General features: G+C 43.0%; 1 protein-coding gene across 1 annotated transcript in view; it reads right to left on the minus strand.

Annotated features, from left to right (window-relative positions):
* Nucleotides 1-6,749: 6,749 nt before the first annotated feature.
* The window catches only part of NCBP1 (nuclear cap binding protein subunit 1), a 49,856-nt gene continuing 33,701 nt past the window's right edge, over nt 6,750-22,904 (minus strand). The window contains exons 16-23 of the mRNA XM_073664440.1: nt 20,197-20,319; nt 19,981-20,083; nt 19,521-19,614; nt 19,323-19,426; nt 9,469-9,583; nt 7,674-7,796; nt 7,448-7,561; nt 6,750-7,348 (exon numbers count right to left, since the gene is read on the minus strand). Coding sequence (XP_073520541.1) covers nt 7,235-7,348; nt 7,448-7,561; nt 7,674-7,796; nt 9,469-9,583; nt 19,323-19,426; nt 19,521-19,614; nt 19,981-20,083; nt 20,197-20,319 — 890 coding nt within the window. The 3' untranslated portion in view covers nt 6,750-7,234. The remainder of the gene's footprint in view (nt 7,349-7,447; nt 7,562-7,673; nt 7,797-9,468; nt 9,584-19,322; nt 19,427-19,520; nt 19,615-19,980; nt 20,084-20,196; nt 20,320-22,904) is intronic.

Genomic DNA, 22,904 nt, shown 5'->3' on the forward strand with positions numbered 1-22,904 from the left:
ACAAAACTTTAACCCTCAACTGGTGAGGTGGGGTTTGCCACACCCCAGGGAATTTTTGTTCGGCTGCCATTTATTGAAAAATGCTGGTATGAGGATACGTGTCTCACTAGTTTCCATCCATTTCCTTGTCAACAGGATGTCGTCAAGGCCTCTCTCTTCTGGCCATGCATAACAGAGCTAGCGGTCGCTAAGCGCTGTCTTGGCCTTTCTGAACCCCACATCACCACTCATGTAATTCTTTTTTACACATTTTCAAATTTTGAAAGCTTCTTTATTTTTGCACAAATTTATAACTGAGTTTCTGTTTGTTCGTGCACTTGCTCTCAGGCAAAAAATGGCGAATTCCAGGACGTCCATGAGGTCAGAAGATCCCCGTTTTGCGGATTGGGCAGCTTCAATCCTTGACAATGAAGAGAGTGATTTTAGTGGCGATGAAGGAGATGTTGTACCAGACGATTTCGATGACTCCCCACAATCACGTCCAGGTACAACGAATTCTTCTCAAAATTTCTACAGAAAGAACAAATTAAAAAGTGGTCAGGAGAACAGCCAAAGCCAAACATCTGTACAAGAAGGCACATCATCATATCGCATTTGCCTGGTGTGATTGGGCCTGCCAGGCAGCTTGGTCGTTATTGCACACATCAGTCATCGTGGGAGTTACTGTTTACTGAAGACATCATTGATGAAGTAATACTTTATACAAATGAAAAGCTGTCTGAATTGCGACTCAAACTGACTGATACTGATCGAAGTGACTACAAAGATTTAGACGTGATCGAGTTCAATGTATTCCTGGCCATCTTGATGTATTCTGCAATTTTCAAATCTAATCATGAAGATCTCGCAGCTCTTTTTGCCACTCATGGAATGGGGCAGGATATTTTTCGTTGCATTATGTCTTTGAAGCGAGTTTATGTCATACTTGTGGCCCTTCACTTCGATAATCGCACTGACCGAAAAGAAAGGCAGCAGACTGTGCGGCAGCTATATCGTGTGTTTGACAAGTTCATTAGGAACTGCAAGGCGTGTTACTCAATTGGGGAATATGCGTGCATAGACGAAAAGCTGGTTGGTTTCAGAGGAAGGTGTTCATTCAAAATGAATATTCTAAGTAAGCCTTGTAAGTATGGCATAAAAATCATGGCACTCACTGACGCGAAAACTCATTACTTACTAAATGCGTATATTTACACTGGTAAAGACAGCGATGGAACCTCTCTCTCCAATGAGAAAAAAAAAATGTATAAACCTACTCAGACTGTCTTGCGTCTATCAACCCCAATACTTAGAACGAACAGAAATATTACTGCTGCTAACTGGTTCTCTTCCATTGAACTTGTGGCAGAGTTGAAGAAAAGAGGACTCACATACGTGGGAACAATTAGAAAGAACAAGAAAGAAATTTCACCATAATTCTGCCCATCGAAAACCAAAGAACGTTCCGCAATCTTTGGATTTGCAAATGACATGACCTTAGTTTCCTACGTCCCAAAGAAATACAAAGCGGTAATTTTGATTTCATCCATGCATCATGGAAAAGCATCGACCCAGAATCTGGCAAGCCAGAAATCATTGAATTTTACAATACAACAAAAGGAGGTGTTGATGCTCTGGATGAAAAGTGCACGCTTTACTCAACTAGTCGACGTAGTAGACGATGGCCGCTTGCAATCTTCTACTCCATCTTGAACATCAACCTTGTGAATGCATACGTACTCCTTTCATCTTATCCAGAGAATCCAAAGAACAGTCGCCTTGACTTTGTAAAGTCTCTTGCCAGAGCTCTGTCAGAACCCTACCTCAATGTTAGGATGCTGAACAATCGATTTCCACGCGAGTTGCGGCAGAACTTTGCTCGAATTCTTCAGAAACAGTTGCCTACACCAAGAAAACGACAACTAGATAGACAAGTGAGGTGTGGCAAGTGTCCTAGGAAGAAGGACATGAAGACAAAATTTATGTGCGAAGAGTGCGAGACCCCAATTTGTGGTAATTGTACCGTAAGGTATTGCGTTGACTGTAAAAAATGACTAATTTCATGCAAACCAAAAAAGACAATATTCCTTTTATTTTTCTCTTGAACGGCTTGTGTTGTTTTCAATTTTCATGTTAATACTTATATTCACTTGTTTTTGAAAAAATTTTGTAATTTTTATTTACATTATGCTAAAAGTCATGTTTCATAATGCCCTCAGATTGAATCATCAAAGTATTACATTTTCCGATACTTGTGGGTGTCAAAAATTTGTTATACTCATGCGTAATCAATCACCAATAAGAAAACAATTAAAACAAACGTGATCTTTGCATTTTCTGTAAAAATAAGAGATTTCTAAACACTGGGGTATAGGAAACCCCACATCACCAGTTGCGTGACAAAAACCCCACCTCACCAGTTGAGGGTTAATTTTCATGTAGTGCACAGGCCCAGGAAAATACATGGAAATGCTGATGCCCTCTCTAGAATTCCCTGTCTGGTGTCTGAAGGTGCCCAAACCCCCAGCTTTGGGCAGAGGGTGGGGGGGGGGGGGAATATGTGACAAAGCCACTGGCAGAATACTGGAGGGCAGATACACGTCTCTGAGACTTTTTGCTTCAGTTATGTAAAACATGGAGGTTTCTCCTGCACATTAGGTGCAGAGAGGGTTAATAGCCAGACTTACAAGGGCATGCTTTACAGGTGGACAGCTAAGTGCTGGGAAGGAAGCTATCCACCCTCTCTCCATTCCAGGGCGTGGTTTAGGGGCTATAAAAAGCGAGCCTTTTGACTCAGGAGGTGGTCGGTATCTGGAGGCCACCTCCAGCGAGAGGAGAGTGTGTTTATTCTTGCTGAACCTGAACCGTGTGGTTTTTGGGCCCTGTAATGTGCAGGGGAGGGGAGGATATGATAATTAAGCAGAGAGGCAAGCCTGTGGAAAAAAGAATTGATTAAAGTGGTTTTCTCTGCAATCAGACCTCTATTATGGGCCATACAGGTATGTATAGATTTATTTTTCTATACCCTGTATGGCCATAGTAGAGGTCAGATATCGCCCAGGGGGGGTGACAGATTCCCGTTAACGGTAAGCAATTAGCTTTCTGACGTAAAGGAATAAGCAGCACCATTGATCATGAATGGTGAGCTGGCCAAAACAGTTACACAAACACCACAAAATCTTTGCAACTTTTCATGCAAGTCTTCTGGCGTAAAAGTTTTCATGTTTCAGGACCTAGGAGTCTAAAAAAAGCCTGAGTGGCTTCTGTGAAATCTTCAAGGTAACTTTTTTTTTTTTTTAAATAAGAATCCTAATAAGAAGAAAAAAAATTGCTAGAAAGGATTAAAAAAAAACAAAAACCCTATTTACACAATAGGTCTTTTTCTGATAGCTTCCCTTTAGGGCTCATGCAGACTGCTGTATTTTCAGTCCAAGCGCGATCTGAGAAAACATTGGATCGCGTTCAGACCAATGTTAATCTACAAAGCCAGGCACATGTCCAATTCTTACTTGGACAGTCTGATCGAGGTGAGGGGGGTGGGAATGTGATCACCCCCAATTCTCATATGAGAAAAAAAACCAGTGGTGTTACCCTAGCATAAAAGGTCACAACCTATACACAAGTAACACTCCTTTTTTTAGAACATCTTAAGGAAATGGAGGGCCTAATTGTATGAGCGAAGTGGCCATAGAGCCCCATCCTACAGGTCTCACTATGTAGCAATGTAATCTTGAAAAGTTACATGCAATAAGTTAACACAGTATCTGAAGAAATTTTAAAACTATATACACACATAAAATACAGGTGTACTGGCAATCTAGAGCTCCCACGGAACCCTAGGATCCGGTTTGTCATGTGGTTGTGTAGTCAGGCATCAAAATGACAGGTTAAAAATTTTTTGACAACTGAGCAAAACATTGTGACAAATTTTAGATGTTGACTTTCCCCCATCTGATGATAGCTATATCTTGAGAGTGAAAATACTGTACAAAGCTAAACTATACGATGCTGTGGGAACAAATAGATATATACATTATATATATCCATTTAGCAAAATGTTAAGTCTATTTTCATTGCTAGGAAAAAAACATAAAATGGGGCATATTTACTAATCTAGGTGCTCCAGAATTCTGGTATAATGTGCACCAAACACTTTCTTTTAGGATTTCCACTATACTTACGATGCGTTTTAGATACAAATCGGAAAAGGTATGGCTGGGGGGGGGGGGGGGGGGGGGGGGTATGACCTTGCTGACAAAGTGTTTCTTACAAGCAAGTAGTGTGGCTTAACGACGCCAAAATTATGGCATACTTTGCTGTATCAAAGTAAGCTAACAAATTTGTCTAGTGTAAGTTTATACCTCCTAGTGATGAACCACTTTTATAAACTAGATCATCTTCAATTGCCCCAATTTATCAAAGTTTTTGATCAATATGCACAAGTCTTTCTTTAAAGGGATATAGTTAGATTGTAAGCAATTTTGCAATTTACTGCTCATTAAAATTCAGCTGATCTTCAGATATTAAACCGTTGTTTACAGCTAGTGGCCTAGTAGACCAACCATCGCTGCTGTCTAGCTTGTAAGCACTGTGCCGAAACAGGCCAGGATTAGGCGGTAACCATGCTCTCAAGCAATCCTAGAGAGCTTCAAAACAGTACTTAGAAGCAGAATAGAAAACAACAAATCATGCACAGTTCTTGCCCTCTTGTTAAGCAGCAGGGGTGGGGGGGGGGGGGGGGGGGGAGTGACTGAATATCTCAAACAGCTGAAAATTTCAATAACCATTAATTGCAAAGTCGCATGGATTAGAAACACCATGCACAATACCATTTATGAAGATGGTGTGAAGAATATTCAAGATATAATCCCATGTCAATCATTGTGCCCTGTTTGGCGGGGGATTATAGAGGTCTACAATGTACAGATGTAATCAGACACACTTCTGCAGCTAAAGAAGAAGTGAGGGGGCTGATGGACAGCGAGTGACAAAACCCCCACCTTCGGCTGTGGAGCTGCCCTAGGAGGATCCCCTGTGGACCCCAGCCATGCGGCATGTCCTATGTGTCCGACAAGTATAATTCAATACAGAGTTATGGGAATACGATGCATCCCAGCGATACACCAAATAGATTTTTGGAATCACACGAACAGGAGGAATGTCACCTTAGCTTCCAGCACAGTCTAGTGTGTACGGATGAGGAGATACACAGCCCAGCCTTTCGGAAACCCCTAGGGCCACTGTGTTTGGTCTCCCCGCGTAGCAGGGGCCCTGCTGGATCCGTTGACACCAAAACCGGCTCCCTAGGACCATCCATTAAGGAAGTATAGCCCATTTTAGTTTTTAGCCAAGACAGACCAGGGGTGGAGATTTAGGTCCAGCCAGCAGGCAGGAGGGAGGGGTGACCTAGATGGGTTAAGAGCTCCAGCAGTCCTAGCTCAGTGTCTTTTTTCTGGGAGGTCACGATGACACACCGTGTGGAAGTCCAGCAACAAAGGGGACCACAAGCCTCCCATGTGGCAGCCTCTCCCCACACGCCAGGCCTTCCATCTGACTCTTAATATCAGCTTATATCACTATTGTGACCATTATGTATGTATAAACCCTTATGTATAGGTTGTGTTGTCTAGTGTGCCCTTAAGGCGATTAAATATATATTTTAACCTTGGGCTGCTCTTTTATCTCAATCCACGAACCCTCAAGTCCGTTGTTCGGTCCAACGTACACGCTACCGGGGCTGGTTCCTGACCCGATATAATCCCCCAGTCCGAGCAGGAATTATATTTAATAGGAACTGGTGGCAGCTATCAGGCTGACAAGGTTCTGTTTCCATGGGGTCAGTGAGAGGGGCCTCTCAGGGCTGTGAGCGAGTGTGGTGCCACGTCAGTGACTGAGTGGGCCACCTCTTCTCACTCCCGATGCCTTCCTGTAACTGTCTGCAAAGGGGGTGTCTGTGTAGAACTGTACCAATCTGACCTTACGCGTCCCCGAGGGGGTGCGGAACGTCACGTTGGTGCAAAGGGCAGATACGCATCACGTGCTCAGTCTGACGTAATTTCAACGTCAGGTGGATGGCGAGGTGTGGCTCTGTCACAAGTGGTGGCGGCGGGATTCTGCTGGTGCCATTCTTCACAGATGGGAATAACCCTTCAAAAGGGAATCTGCCCCTATATCATGCTGCTCTCAGATTACATAGCAAAAACCTGCTGACAGACTCAGATTCCAGTGATGTGTCACTTAATAGGCTGTGTGTTAGTGTGTCCAGAAAATCTGAGTATTATCAGCAGGAGATTATCACTAGAGGCCTAGGTGTCATGCCTCCTAGTTAGCTTCTCTGTGTAACCAAGCCCCCACCACTGATTGGCAGATTTCTGTGCACACTCTATACTGATAGAAAGCTGCTAATCAGTGTTGTGGATGATACAGAACTTAGAATGCTGAGCACTGCTAGATCTGCAGCAGAGAAAACAGTGATTGTATCAAAATTATAGCATGTAGTCCAGCAAGTGACAAACTGCTGAAATTGGGGTTTCAGCCACCACATCATGCTGCCCTCATATAACATAGAAAAAAAAAAAACTAGCAAACCTCAGTGAGTCTTGTGAGATCCAGGACCACTCCTGCTAGCCATCAGCAGACTGAGCACTTTATTTAAAATGATAGTCTGTAGACCACATTGGTTGCTCCATGTGATTTTCAGATTTGATTTGCTCTTTACTTTCAGGATCATGCTATCACTAAGCAAGTTAAAAATACAGAGCATCAGCAAATAAAAACAAAAAGTATCTTTTGTATTTAAATTGAGACACTTTCAACAAAAATACATTTGATGGGAAGGTAATGAAAAAATGCAAGCAAAAATTGCACATCTGTAGATAGAAAAAATAAAAATAAGGACATTGTTTAGTAATATCCCCTCTGACTCCGTACTTCACATTACAACACGGAGACCTAGCAAAACATTAAAATAGTCTAAGGTAATGACTACAAATATGTTGAGGATGGAGGAGCGTAAGGACTAAAGCATCATGGCTAATAAAAATAAAAAAAAACAAAAAAAAAAAAAAATAACTGTTTTACAACTATTTCATACGTTGTTTTCAATCTGAAGACTGATATTTTAAATACTACAAAATCCTGCACTCAGTTGATTTTTAGCACATCAATGTTTGAGGTCCTTGATAAAAGCATTGCCAGGCATGTTCTCACAAGTCTCCCACTGCAGAGCAGAGACATTAGACAGTAGCTTGGTTGTCTAAGCCTGCAATGCACAGAACTGCTGGAAGACTGTCAGGATGTGATGGTCCAGTTCTCCTGTGAACAAGAGGTTCTCCAAAGTCACCATGTATTGCTGGATTATCTGATGATGCTAAGCAAAAGGAAAAAAAACAAAAAAACAATGAGAAATCTTCCCCGCTCTACATTTGTGTAACTCAAAATCAACCTTTTAATTTAGCCATATACCAACCAGTAGAAAGATTTGCTGCAGTCTCTCTATGCAGTTCTTATACCAGGGAGTAATCACATCAATGCCTCCGGTTTCACATCGAACCAAGTGCTCTGTGAGGATCATAATAAAACGCTAAAAAAAAAAAAAATAAATAAATATAAAAAAATATATATAATTGGATTCAGGCTGGAGGAGACTATAGGGATGAAAAGGGCAATGAAAAATACATTATTTTTTGTATTACCTGGAAAATTACAAGAAAAAGATTTTTTTGTTCACTCTGCGCAGACTCCACTTTTTCTTGCAAGCGCTCAATTTGTTCCTCCAGGGGCCCATCCTCCCTTCCACTGTCGTCATCGTTATCTCTCTAAAAATACACATGAATACTTACATCATATAAAGTGAAGGGATTTTCTAGCTTTAGAAAACCTTTGGCTGCAGTTTATTTTAACCCCTTCCCAAACGAGGGCGATTTCTTAATTTTCATTTTTCTCTCCACTTGTTGCAAGAGCTATAAAAATTAATTTTTCCTTCCAAATGGCCATATAAAAGCTTGCATTTTTTTTCAGAACAAGTTTTAGTTTTCAAAGTTTTCATAATACCATTCAATGTACTGAAAAAAATATATATATATACAAGTGTGGTGAAATTGTGCAAGAAAAGCAATGCAGTATAAATTGACGTGTCAGGAGGATTCTCCAGAAAAGTAGAATTACAGCGATACCAAACTATTTTTTTTTTATTATTATCCAAGTGGCAAAAAAATAAATAAATGTAAATTCACAAAAAACTTTAGCTTGTATCGCTACGTTCCAAGACTTGTGGCGTTTTCAATTAATGGAAGTTGTCGAGTACTTGCTTTTTCTGCCTGATAAGCTGCGATTTTTTTAATCGATACCAGTTTGTTACATGCAAAATTTTGATTGCTGCTTGCATTTTTTTTTTTTTTGAAGTGTTTCAATTTAAAAACCACAATTTTGCTGTTTCGATTTCTCTTTATGGTGTTTACTAGCATGGTTAATTTTAATAAACCAGACTTATGTAAACGGCAATGCAAAACATGTTCGTTTTTGAAAATGTACCGTAATTCTTTATTTAAAAATGGAAGAAAAGAGCAACGATTCAAATTATTAACTTTTTAACCCTTTTTCATTCAATCACTGGTACTATACATACACTGCAATATAAAAACATTGCAGTATATAGTGTAAATCTTCACGGCCGCAATCAGGCAATCGGCTACATGGAAGCCGATAAGCTATTTTATAGCACGATTAAACCATCCGACCACACTTCTATGCGCACAGAACAAACATTAGTACAATTGTGCTGGGCACATAGATCAAACACATTATCTGAAGTACATCTCCTGTGTACACAGCACGTGCTGCAGAGAATGAGGATTTTTAAAGGAAGCTTGAAAATTATCTCGCCTGACGAATGATAGTTTTCCTTGCATCTCAGGTGACTGCCAGCCAGTATTTAGACATGCCAATTATCATGAAGGAGCATTTGAAGTAATGCTTGTCCCCAATTATCAGCCAGTGTAAGAGGCACTAAATCGAATACTGTAAGAACACACCTATTAGAAAGCTCATATAGATCCCAAAATAGTATTAATAAAACCTTCAGCTCTGAGTGCAAAAACAAAACAAAGCTCATCAATGTAGAGGTAGGTATTTGAAACAAAATACAACCTTATACACTTGGTATTGCCGTAATCATACCGACCTTAAAGATCATATTTCCAGGTCAATTTTACTGCACAATGAATGCCATAAAAACAATGGCTCTTTTTCACTGTATTTCAGTACATTAAATGATTATCTTAATGGGTCATTGAAAACTATTGTTACAATGGAAACACACCAAAGTGCAGGAAGAAAGGAGCTTAAAAATATATCTATCTATCTAATGGTCATGAGGTTAAAAAACTAAGAATATGTATTATAACCAATACATCATTACTTAATAATATAACCGATGAATTTAGCAGTCAACAGCTGTGACTGGGGTTGATGGCAGGGTTGGCTGCTTACCCGCTTGTGCTGCTTGGCTAGGCGTTGCTTTGCATCCTCCAGCTCCTTCTGGATTTTTTGGACATGCTTACTCATTTTCCTAACTGTGGAGTGCAAAGTTTCCCATATGTATAACCTAATAAAAATATATTTAAAAGTTATTTCTAAAAGGCAGAGTAACAACACTTGTTTTATGAGAAAATCATTTTTATAGTCCATGCATTGGCCATCTATGTGCTGCTGTTATGCAGGGCTAGGACAGAAGACAATATATACACAACGAGGCTAAAAGTATGTCGACACCTGATGGCCACACACATCTGCGTTTGTTAAAGACTCATCTGGAAAGTATGGACAATTATGTGGAAGTGTTCTCTACTTGGCCGCTTTAACAGTCCTCACTGGTCAGACTCACTTAGAATATAGACATATATAAATGAGGTCAAGTGTTCAGCAGATCAAAACACATTTATTTAAAGTAGCCTACTAGCAGTAGTCTCTAGATAATTGTATGATATTACATGATTGCCATTCACTTTTACATGCACAGCTGGCAGGTATCATGCATTTGCCCTGTTAGGCACCAGTCAGGGGACTTCACAAAACCTCAGGAGAGGATGACATTTAAAACCTTTTCATTGGAAGTACAAAAGAACTAAAATTTTTTTTGTCACAAAACTCCTCCTTTAAAAAGAGAATGTGTCACAATTTGTATTTTTTAATTATATAACCATTTATTTTTAAAGGGAATCTGTCAGTAGGATCAACCCTCCTAAGCAGTCTATATGGAGATGTAGGTCATAGGAAGCTGAATAAAGCGATACCTTGATGTCTGTGATCCAATGGCTTATTCCAGAGAAATTCACCTTTTTTACTTATATGTAAATAAGTTGTTCAGGACTATGGGCCGGACAAAGGATTTTAATGAAAATCAGCCTCCGGAGCTTATAGTGCCAGTGTGATATGTAATGGCTGCTCTCCTGATCTCACTGCAGAGCTGTGTGTGATTACAACTGACCGCCTATGAGATGCAACCTTCAGGTGAGTGTTGCAAATTTGTTGCAATACAGCAAAGTTGCGAGAGCTGCAGCTGCTAACGTGTTTGCGATTATACAAAATTCAGTTGTACTGCACTGTGTTTGTTACAGGACGCACACTGATAACACATCTTTTTATTAAAAATAAGCTCTGGAGACAGATTCTCATGCAGATCGGTGTCCAGCCCATAGATCTTAACAGCTCATTTACATATAAGAAAAACCATGGATCTCTCTGGAATAAGACATTGGATCGTAGATATCAAGGTATCACGTTACTCCACTTCCTATAAACTGCATGCCCATATAGAGGATTTAAGAGGGTTGATCCTACTGACATACACTACCGTTCAAAAGTTTGGGGTCATTTAGAAATTTCATTATTTTTGAAAGAAAAGCACTTTTTTTTTTTCAATGAAGGCAACATTAAATGAATCAGAAATACACTCTATACATTGTTAATGTGGTAAATGACTATTCTAGCTGCAAACGTCTTGTTTTTATTGCAATATCTACATAGGTGTATAGAGGCCCATTTCCAACAACCACCACTCCAGTGTTTTAATGGTGCATTGTGTTTGCTAACTGTGTAAGAAGGCTAATGGATGTTTAGAAAACCCTTGCACAAGTAGGTTAGCCCAGCTGAAAACTGTTTGGCTGATTTGAGAAGCTATAAAATTATAAAATTGACCTTCCTTTGAGCTAGTTGAGAATCTAGAGCATTACATTTGTTTGTTCTATGAAACTCTCAAAATGGCCAGAAAAAGACAACTTTCATGTGAAACTCAACAGTCTATTCTTGTTCTTAGAAATGAAGGCTATTCCATGAGAGAAACTGCCAAGAAACTGAAGATTTCCTACAACGGTGGGTACTACTCCCTTCAGAGGAGAGCACAAACAGGCTCTAACCAGAGTAGGAAGAGAAGTGGGAGGCCCCGCTGCACAACTGAGCAACAAGACAAGTACATTAGAGTCTCTAGTTTGAGAAATCGACACCTCACAGCTCCTCAACTGGCAGCTTCATTAAATAGTACACGCAAAACGCCAGTTACATTCAAAAAGTCAAATGGCGCTCCTTCCCTTCCAAACTCTGCCGTGCGCCCAAACAGTGTTTTTTCCTCACATATGGGGTATCTGCGTGCTCAGGGGAAATTGCACAACAAATTTTGGGGTACATTTTTTCCGGTTATCCGTGCGAAAATAAAAAAATTTGGGTCTAAAGTAACATTTTTGTGAAAAAAGTTAAATGTTCATTTTTTTCTTCCACATTCCAAAAATTCCTGTGAAGCACCTGAAGGGTTAATAAACTTCTTGAATGTGGTTTTGAGCACCTTGAGGGGTGCAGTTTTTAGAATGGTGTCACTTTTGGGCATTTCTGTCAAAGGCCCCTCAAAGTCAAGTCAAACGTGATGTGGTCTCTAAAAAAAATGGTCGCTAAGACCAAGGCTCGGCTAGCCCACTTGTTTTATTGGCCTAAGATGGGGACAGCAGTAGCTGCCTACTGCCATTCGTGTGTCACCTGTCAGAGGATGGGGAAGGCGGGGCCAGGCCCTAAAGCCCCATTGATACCTCTGCCCATAATAGGTGAGCCTTTCCAGCGGATTGCTGTGGACCTCATTGGGCCGCTGCCCATTCCCAGCAGCTCCGGGAAACGCTACATACTAACGGTAGTAGACTACGCTACTAGGTACCCAGATGCTGTCGCGCTGTCCTCCATCCGGGCAGACGTAGTGGCCAAAGCCCTGCTGGAAATCTTCACAAGTGTTGGTTTCCCCCAGGAGATGCTCACGGACCGAGGGACCCAGGTCATGTCTGACTTGATGCAGAGCCTGTGTAAGCAAACAGGGGTGCAACATCTGGTGTCCAGCCCGTATCACCCACAGACTAATGGCCTGTGTGAACGGTTCAATGGCACGTTGAAACAGGTGATGTCTTTCTTGGGTACGGCCGGGTACTATAGGAAGTTCGTACAGAACTATAGTGCCCTGGCCAAGCCCCTGACAGACCTCACCAAGAAGAAGCTGCCGCAAGCTGTCAACTGAACAGCGGACTGCGAGCGCTCCTTCCAGGCCTTGAAAGCTGCCCTGGCGGCAGCCCCTGTACTCCAGGCGTACGACGACTCCCGGCCGCTTGTAGTACAGACTGACGCCAGCACCTACGGACTCGGTGCAGTGCTGACTCAGCAGGTCAAGAGCACCCTGTTCAATACCTCAGTCGGAAACTTCTGCCGAGGGAAGTGGCCTACTCTACGGTGGAGAAGGAATGCCTTTACATCAGCAAAATTGTGCTGATGTAAAGTAGACATGTGGGAAATGTTATTTATTAACTATTTTGTGTGACATATCTCTCTGATTTAAGGGCATAAAAATGTAAATTTTGAAAATTGCAAAATTTTCGCCAAATTTTAGATTTTTTCACAAATAAACGCAAGTGATATCGAAGAAATTTTACCACTATCATGAAGTACAATATGTCAAGAAAAAACAATCTCAGAATCAGGGGGATACGTTGAAGCGTTCCAGAGTACTTACCTCAAAGTGACAGTGGTCAGAATTGTAAAAATTGGCCTGGTCATTAACGTGCAAACCACCCTCGGGGGTAAAGGGGTTAAAACAAAAATCAAAGAAAATAATAAATACACACATGAGCTAGTCCAAATCGGAAAAATAGATTATTGAGGAGAAAAAAAAAAAAAGGGTAGAATTAAATTTCTCTGGCCATCGCAACATGGTATCTACCCCAAAATAGTAGCATTAAATTGGTCAGCTCAGGACACAAAAAATAAGCCCTCATACAGTCCCATAGTCCGAAAATTGAAAACATTACAAGTCTCGAAAAATGACAAAAGCAAAAAAAAAAAAAAAAAAAAAGTATGGCTCCTGGAAGAAGGGGAGTAAAGACGTAGTTACTTACCGGTAACGGGATTTCTCAGAGCCCATGATGGCACCACGGAGAGAGGGGATCCGCCCTTCAAGGACAGGAAACCTACAGATAAAAAGGGCGGCACCTCCCGCATCAGTTGTTTACAGAGCACAGAGAGGACCCCCAGGTTAGTAACACAAAATGTAACATTTTTTAAGGAGTTTACCAGACACACCTCGTTGCTACATATAAGTAACAAATAAGTGTGTACACCCATGCGTGAAAGGAGGGAATGTACGGGTGCCGTCATGGGCTCTGAGAAATCCCGTTACCGGTAAGTAACTACGTCTTTCTCCTTCCCCCATGACGGCACAACGGAGAGAATTGCAGAGAAGTGTCATTAAGGCTATGTGCCCACGTTGCATTTATGAAGCAGAAAATTTCTGCTGCATAAATGCAAGTCCTCTCCCGGAAAAACGCATGCGGAATTCCGCACGCGTTTATCGCGCTTTTTTCGCGCGTTTATCACGCGTTTTCCACATGCGGAATTGCCTTGCGTTTTTTATGCATTGAACAAAGGCAATTCTGCTTGCGGAAACGCAAAATTAAATGACATGCTGCGGATTTTTGAACGCAGCATAAACGCTGCGGAAAAATCCGCAGCATGTGCATAGAACTTGCGGAATCCCATTGGGGACCATGGGGTGCGTGTTACCAAGCGTTTTTCAAGCGTTTACGCTGCGGAAATTCCGCATCAAAAACGCTTGAAAAATGCTACGTGGGCACACAGCCTTAGGGAGGGACCACGGCTTCCAGAACCCTTCTACCAAAGGTAAGGTCTGAAGAAAAAGGTTAGATCTAGCCGGTAGTGCTTAAAGAATGTAGGGGGGGGGGGGGGGAGACCAGGTTGCGCTCTACATATCTGTTTGATTGAAGATCCGGCTTTCTCCGCCCAGGAGGCAGCTACTGCCCTAGTCGAGTGAGCCTTTAGATTCTCCGGGGCGGTTTCCCCGCTTGACGAGTATGCCAGGGAGATGGCGTCTCTTATCCATCTTGCCAGAGTGCCCTTGGAAGCTTTTCGTCCCTTCCGAGGTCCCTGGAAGCACAGAAAGAGAGACCTATCCTTCCTATACTCCCATGTGACCTCCAAGTATTGGATAATGCATCTTCTGACATCTAAGGTGTGTAGGTCTTTTTCCCCCCGTTTTTAGGATTTGGGCAAAAGGAAGGGAGGGTGACCTCCTGCGATCTATGGAAGTGTGTTCTCACCTTAGGAAGGTATGCTGGGTCAGTCCTAAGTGTCACCCTGTCCTCTAGGATTTGCGTGAAGGGGGGGCCCCTGCTGATAGGGCCTGTATGTCGCTAACTCTTCGTGCCGATGTGAGAGCTACCAAGAGTGACGTCTTAAGAGATAGGGCTTTTAGAGCTGCATCCGTTAAAGGTTCAAAGGGATGTTTGGTTAGGGCTGAAAGAACTAAGTTTAAGTCCCAAGGAGGAGTATCCAGGAGGGGGATGGGCCTAGACCTGTGTGATGCCTTGATGAACCTAGAAATCCACCTATTTCTGGCCAGGTCGCAGTTGTATAGGGCTCCTAATGCTGCAACTTGAACCTTTAGAGTGCTTGTGGCCAGACCCCGCTCTAACCCCTTTTGTAGGAACTCTAAGATGGAAGTAATGGGGGCCTCCCCTTGTACCTTCGAACCCAAATACGAGAGGAATTTTTTCCAGGTTTTACCGTAAAGTCTGGTGGTTAAGGGCTTCCTACTCTGTAGTAGTGTGGAGATCAAATTCTGGGAAAAACCTCTATCCCTTAAGAGCGCCCTCTCAAAATCCAGGCTGTCAAGTGTAGATTTGCTACCTGAGGATGGAGGACCGGTCCCTGGAAAAGGAGATCTGGAATTTCCAGAAGAATCCAGGGGTCGGAGGTGGACATTATCCTCAGTCAGGAAAACCAGGGCCTCTTTAGCTAGAAGGGGGCTATCAAGATTATGTTGCCTTGTCTTCCCCGACTTTCCTCAGAACTGCCGGAATCAGAGCGATCGGAGGAAAGGCATAGGCTAGCTGGTGGTTCCATGGGATTGAGAAAGCATCTAATGCTGCTGGGTTCCCCTTGGGGTTTATTGAGCAGAATATGTCCACTTTTTTGTTCTGCCAGTTGGCGAATAGGTCTATGGAAGGGTTTCCCCACATTTCCATGAGTCGGTTGAACACTAACTGATTCGCCCTGTCTCAGCTGGGTTCGGCTCAGGAAGTCTGCTGTGAGATTTTCTGTTCCTTTTATGTGGAGTGCAGACAGACTCCAAATTGTTCTCGGCTAACTGGAGGATGGATTTTGATACTTGTAGTAGAGAATGGAACCGGGTCCCCCCCTGTTGATTTAAGTATGCCACTACTACTCTGTTGTCCGAGAACACTCTTACATGGTGTCCCTGTAGAGTGTTTAGAAATTTTGAGGGGGCGAATTTTACTGCCAGAAGTTCCTTCATGTTGGAAGATACCCTTTTCAAATCCTCTGTCCAGACCCCCTGAGCTATTTGGTCATTTAGGTGAGCCCCCCACCCCCTGGGGCTTGCATCTGTAGTTAGGACCTGCGACACTGAGATCGTCCATGGAACGCCTCTGGTTAAACTGTCCACCTCTGTCCACCAGGTTAGGGAAAGAAAGGTTTTTGATGACAAAATTAGCCGACCTAAGTATCCTTTTAGTGATTTTTCTGCCCCCAAGATTTCCCATTGTAAGTCCCTGGTGTGTACCTGAGCCCAACGGACCCCCCGGGATACAAGCAGTCATGGAACCTAGAAGGGACATTGCTTTCCGCAGAGTCAGAGTGGTGGTCTTTTACACGAGATATCCGGGCTATCATATTCTGGATTTAACCTGCCAGGAGTCGGCATTCCTGATTCCTCAAATTTAATGAGATGCCTAGATACTGTTGTACTTGGTCCAGCTCCAACTTGGACTTTTTTAGGTTTAGAAGCCAGCCTAAATTAGTCAAGGAATCCTTGACCCTTGCTAGTTGGTCCTTGCAATGATTGAAAGAGTTGCCCATTATTAGCAGATCGTCCAGGTACGGGGTAATCAGAATGTTTTGCTCCCTCAGATGGGCCATTACCTCTGCCACTATTTTTGTGAAAACCCTTGGGGGCTATAGCTAGACCGAAGGGGAGGGCCATATACTGGTAGTGTTTGACTATTCCTTTTAGCGATATTGCAACTCTCAGGATTTTCTCGTAGTCTCTGTGTATGGGGACGTGATAATAGGCGTCCTTCAGATCCAGGACAGCCATAAAACAGTCTGGGAACAACAATTTCACTGATGATTTTATTGACTCCATCTTGAAGGTTTGAACCCTCAGAAATTTGTTCAGTTTTTTCAGGTTTACAATTGTCCTGAAAGTCCCGATCGTTTTTTTTCCTTAGGAACAGAGGGGAGCAGAATCCTTCGCCCTTCTCCTGGGCAGGGACTTCTTGAAAGGCTGCTCTATCAGGCCTAGAATTTCTTGTTCTAGTGCTAATTGTTCTACCTCTGATGACCTCTTGGGGGATATAACAAAGTTCGGACGGGGAATGGAGTGAAACTGAAATTTTAGCCCTGCTTTTAATCATCAGGTCTAAAATCCAAGAGCTGTTTGATATTTTTTCCCAGGCTGCGACAAAATGAAGTCCCCCCCCCCCCCACAACTGGGGCCGACTCTCAATGGGCAGGTTTCCTGTTGTCACTGGGGGGCCTGTTAAACATAAATCCTTTGGCTTTTTTCTTCCTACCCTCCCACCTATCCTGGTCTTTGGTGGTGTGGGGGGGGTACTCCTGCGCATAAATTTTCTGCTCCGAAAGGACTTCCTGAATGAAGTAATAGAGGAACGGGAAACGTTTGTTATCCCCAGCCTTGTCGAGGATATCGTCCAGAGTAGGTCCAAATAGGAACTCACCCTCGCAAGGAATCGAATACAGCTTGGATTTTGTTTTGTCGTCACCCGGTCAGCACTTAAGCCAGAGGGCCCGCCTGGCTGGTTAGAGAAGCCCGCAGCTCTGGCTGCCAGCCTAACAGAATCGGCTGATGAGTCAGCCAAAAATGCTGCTGCGCCCTCCATTACTGGGATGGAGCCTAGTATGTTATCCCTGGGTGTTTTGTTCTTAAGTTATGTCTTTAGTTTATCTAGCCAGACCATCAAAGATCGGGCTGTACATGTGGCTGCAACTGCAGGTTTTAACCCTCCCCCTGCGGCCTCCCAAGCCCCTTTTAGGAAGGTGTCAGCTTTTTTTGTCCATTGGGTCCTTTAGTACCCCCATGTCTTCAAATGGCAGGGAAAATTTCTTAGAGGCTTTAGCTATTGCCACCTCTAATTTTGGCACCTTTCCCCAGAATGAGCATACCAGGTCCTCAAAGGGGTATTTCCTCTAAGGGGACAACAGGCCCTTTCTTTCTGGCTTTTTCCATTCCCTTTTAATCAGGGAGTGGACTTTGTCATAGAGAGGGAAAGATCTTTTCTTTTGTTCCAGGCCACTGAACATCATGTCCTGGACTGATTTCTTGAGGCGAGATCTACCAACCCCATAGTGGACCTACCTGCCTTAATTAAATTGTCCGTACCCTCTATAGGGAAACAGCTACGTCACCCTCTCCCAGAAGATGACGAGGACGAAGATAAGAAGGACGAATCTGAGTCTACCCCCTCGTCTGAACTGCTAGATCCTGATACAGGGGATAGGTTCCTGGTTTTCCCCCCTGTTTCTTCCCCTCCTTCTGCAGGGACTTGAAGGTATCCTCAACCTGGGATTTAATCAGGGATCTGAGCTCTAAGGTGAACTTAGGGGTCTCCTTGCAAATTGTTTGTTCAATACATGAGTTGCAGAGTCTTTTTTCCCATGTGGTGGGCAGATCCTCTGCGCAAAGCACGTAGGTCCTGTGTTTGGACTTGCCCGTACTCTTCCTTCCCTGATGAGAGAAGAAAAAGGGGGGGGGTCCAAGTTACAAGGGAGCTTTCGCGAAGAATCACTTACCATCCTGCTGTAAGAGGGAATACCGGATTTGGAGAGGAACCCGTTCCAGTAGATGGGCCTATCCTCATGGTTGACGTCACGCTGGAGTCCTTGCCACGTTGCGAAGACCTGCCAGATCGCCAGCTTCCACCGTCACCTTGGCCGTGCTGTTGTGAAGGGTCACTGGGGGGGTCCTTTCGCATGCTTCCCATGTTGCGGTGGGGGTGGTGAGTGGGGGTGCAGGGACTGCAGCTCCTGTAGCTCCTGCTCGCTCATAGCCGGTGCCAGAGTATGCTAGGAAGCACTTCCCTGGTGCATAATCCGGCATTTAACCCCTATAGGCCTCCGCCCCCCACACCTGGCTTGCGATCCACATTCCCCATTGGGGAATATGGGTGTGCACCTTTCCAGCAAGGGGGACGCCCCCCCCCGACGCCCCCCCCCTCCCCCCACCACCTAACATCATCGCACCAGAGAAAAGCAGTTCCAGCCATCACATTAGGGTTGAGTTAATTAAATGTTTGACCAAATGTAGCAGAATGAATTTAAAAGCCGATAATTTTGTATGACCTCCCGAGTGATGTTCTAAATATCAAAATGGCCCCTGGCAGAAAAATTGTTAACTCACCCGTGATATACCAACACCAAGTAGCAAGTATTTGTGAAGTGTAAAAGGAAATGATGGTTTTCTAATTATATCAAAAATAAAAATCAGAAAATTGTGCCTTGCATTTGTATTTTGGCCCCTGTAGTCCAATACCTCTAAATATACTCACAAGTGACCAATTGCCTCCAGAAGTCACATAATTGGTAAATGGAGTCCACTCGTGTAATTTATTCTCAGTATAACTACAGCTTTTCTGCTGGCAAAAAGATGTGGGCTCAGGAACTGAGTCTGCATCAAAGACCATGAGCAGACATATGACATACCAGTAGATCATATGTCAGTAAGGGGTTAAGCATTTAGCAAGCAGCAAAAAGATGTTTTATTTCACCTAGTAAAGTCAGGAGATAACTCTGGGGAGAAGATCCAGTTAGCTACAGCAGCACAATCTACAACCTGTGTTCGGATCATTTTATCCACGAGTACTGCAATCATCTGCAGAGAAAAGAAAAAGGAATTAAAATAAAAGCCTTTTTTTATGTATCTAAAAATTGTTCTAATGTTAAAACGGTCATGTTTAAAAGCTCACCTGAGGATGATTTTTCCAAACATCATACACCACCCTCAAAATATGGAGCTTTCCTTCCTCGGTGTCAGACAGGACTTTAAATACATCATGAAACCTTTAAAAAAAAAAAAAAAAAAGAAATGAAGGAAAAAATTCAAAAAAATAAAACCTTTAAAAAGAGAATCTGTCACCACATTTGACCTATCTAAAACAATTACTATGGACATACAGGCTATATATAGACTGCTGAACAAAGTCATCCCTGTATGTCTCATATTAGATGTGTTGTGAGAAATCCTCTTTTTTTTCCCCCACTTTATATAAATTACCTCTTCCAGGCTATGGGGAGGACACTGCATTAATAGTTTAGATGGGTCAAATATGGTGACAGATACGCTTTAAAAAAATTTAATTATGCAGCAGATAGTTATCAAGTAAAAGTTGTAAATCTATGCAACAATGTGGTGCTCAATTTACTTACTTTGCAAGTGCACTAAATGAATGGCTAAAAGATTTTGAAGCCAAATTGAGCAAGGACTGAACAAACACCTCTATTTTCAGTGGGTTAAAGCTCATCCCTTCATCTAAAAAGGAAGCAAAACATGTAAATTGTGATTACCCAGCGAGAAGCTAAAATGGTGCTAGAAAATGATATGATCATATTTTATTTAAAAACTCAAAAAAGAAGATATGTTACCATCATCATCATCTTGGTTAGTGTTTTGCACATCTTTTAACATACTAAAAATATCTTCACTAATGGCCTTATTTTTTATGGCATTGGTCAAGTTAATAGCAACAGCATATCCAGGAAGAGCACCTAAAGTGGAAACAAAATGCACACATTAAAAAGGGAGTCAATGAAAATGTATTAATTTATGACAATTTACTTAAAATGTTGGCTCAATTCTTCTAGGGTATATTTTTCTAGACTTTCAACATACTGAAATCGCAATAAGATATCAGATTTTTATTTTTTATTTTTTTTTTTTTAAAAAAAAACACATAAGGATTTTGTTAACTATGGGCATTTACACATTCTTGTTCATTACAGGGTGTGACAACATGGCTTTTAATCTTAAAGAAGTTGTCCACTACTATAGAACATGCCCCCCATCGATGTAAAACAGTGGAAATAAGACTTTTGGCAAATACCTTGCACTGTCAATATTGCCCGTGAGCGGCGCTCCTCGCTGACTGATGGGCTGCGTCACAGCCCAGTATCCACAGTGTGCTTTCCCAATGAATGCAGGAGAGGAAAAGCGCACTGTGGATGCTGGGTGTGATGCGCGGGGAAACCTCGTCTACAGCCCACCAATCAGCGGGGAACGCATCGCTGTGACGCCCGACGATGTGACATCGGATTCCAGAGGAGACTGCAGTCGGGGGTCACGTGATGCCTGTGAGTGGTCAGTGATAGCGCCACTCAGGCAGTATTGACAGTGCAACGTATTTGCTAAAAGTCTTATTTCCACCGTTTACATCGATGGGGGGGGCCTGTTCTATAGTAGTGGTTGGGACACACCTTCTCATTACTGTATTTTCATGACTATAAAAATTGTACATTCACACTGAAGGCATCAAAACTATGAATTAACACATGTGGAATTATATACTTAACAAAAAAGTGTGAAACAACTGAAAATATGTCTGATATTCTTGGTTCTTCAAAGTAGCCACCTTTTGCTTTGATGACTGCTTTGCACACTCTTGGCATTCTCTTGATGAGCTTCAAGAGGTAGTCACCGGAAATGGTTTTCACTTCACAGGTGTGCCCTGTCAGGTTTAATAAGTGGGATTTCTTGCCTTATAAGTGGGGTTGGGACCATCAGTTGTGTTGTGCAGAAGTCTGGTGGATACACAGCTGATAGTCCTACTGAATAGACTGCTAGAATTTGCATTATGGCAAGAAAAAAGCAGCTAAGTAAAGAAAAACGAGTGTCCATCATTACTTTAAGAAATGAAGGTCAGTCAGTGTGAAAAATTGTGAAAACTTTGAAAGTGTCCCCAAGTGCAGTTGCAAAAACTATCAAGCGCTACAAAGAAACTGGCTCACATGAGGACCGCCCCAGGAAAGGAAGACCAAGAGTCACCTCTGCTTCTGAGGATAAGTTTAGCCGAGTCACCAGCCTCAGAAATCGCAGGTTAACAGCAGCTCAGATTAGAGACCAGGTCAATGCCACACAGAGTTCTAGCAGCAGACACATCTCCTCAACAACTGTTAAGAGGAGACTTTGTGCAGCAGGCCTTCATGGTAAAATAGCTGCTAGGAAACCACTGCCAAGGACAGGCAACAAGCAGAAGAGACTTGTTTGGGATAAAGAACACAAGGAATGGACATTAGACCAGTGGAAATCTGTGCTTTGGTCTGATGAGTCCAAATTTGAGATCTTTGGTTCCAACCACCGTGTCTTTGTGCGACGCAGAAAGGGTGAACGGATGGACTCTACATGCCTGGTTCCCACCCTGAAGCATGGAGGAGGAGGTGTGATGGTGTGGGGGTGCTTTGCTGGTGACACTGTTGGGGATTTATTCAAAATTGAAGGCATACTGAACCAGCATGGCTACCACAGCATCTTGCAGCGGCATGCTATTCCATCCGGTTTGCGTTTAGTTGGACCATCATTTATTTTTCAACAGGACAATGACCCCAAACACACCTCCAGGCTGTATAAGGGCTATTTGACCAAGAACTCCTTCAAGATTGTTGGAAGACCATTTCCGGTGACTACCTCTTGAAGCTCATCAAGAGAATGCCAAGAGTGTGCAAAGCAGTCATCAAAGCAAAAGGTGGCTACTTTGAAGAACCTAGAATATAAGACATATTTTCAGTTGTTTCACACTTTTTTGTTAAGTATATAATTTCACATGTGTTAATTCATAGTTTTGATGCCTTCAGTGTGAATGTACAATTGTCATAGTCATGAAAATACAGAAAAATCTTTAAATGAGAAGGTGTGGCCAAACTTTTGGTCTGTACTGTATATATATTTTTCACACAGCGTGCCAGAGCCCAGAAGAGCAAATACTGGCGTCCTCTGCTGTGTTTTAAGGCACTGGGAGTCCCTCCCATAGTGCCTGTAGTGACCCGGCCACCCCCCCCCCCCCCCTTCCTCCCCCGTCCTGTGGGGGGACGCCCGCGCCGACTGGCTACCCAGTCATGCATTGCGGCGCCGCGTCATCCGTCACCTCCGCAACCAGGGGGGTCCAGCACAGTCCTGGCGGCCTCCTCTTCGTCCAGACCCCCCTCCGCACACCCTAAAGGCCCACTGACCTCAGCGGTGGCGCATCAGGACACCGCACTAGCCGAGGCAGGGGGACCCCCGCTGCCTGGATCGGACTGGCATCCCTCGACGTCCATCTTCTGGCACCCCGCAGGTATGCCTCCTCCAGACTGTAGGGTCC

Source organism: Phyllobates terribilis, unplaced genomic scaffold, assembly GCF_046119375.1.
Source record: "Phyllobates terribilis strain yellow unplaced genomic scaffold, ASM4611937v1 Scaffold_1__5_contigs__length_1240528914, whole genome shotgun sequence".
Taxonomy (NCBI): Eukaryota; Metazoa; Chordata; class Amphibia; order Anura; family Dendrobatidae; genus Phyllobates; species Phyllobates terribilis.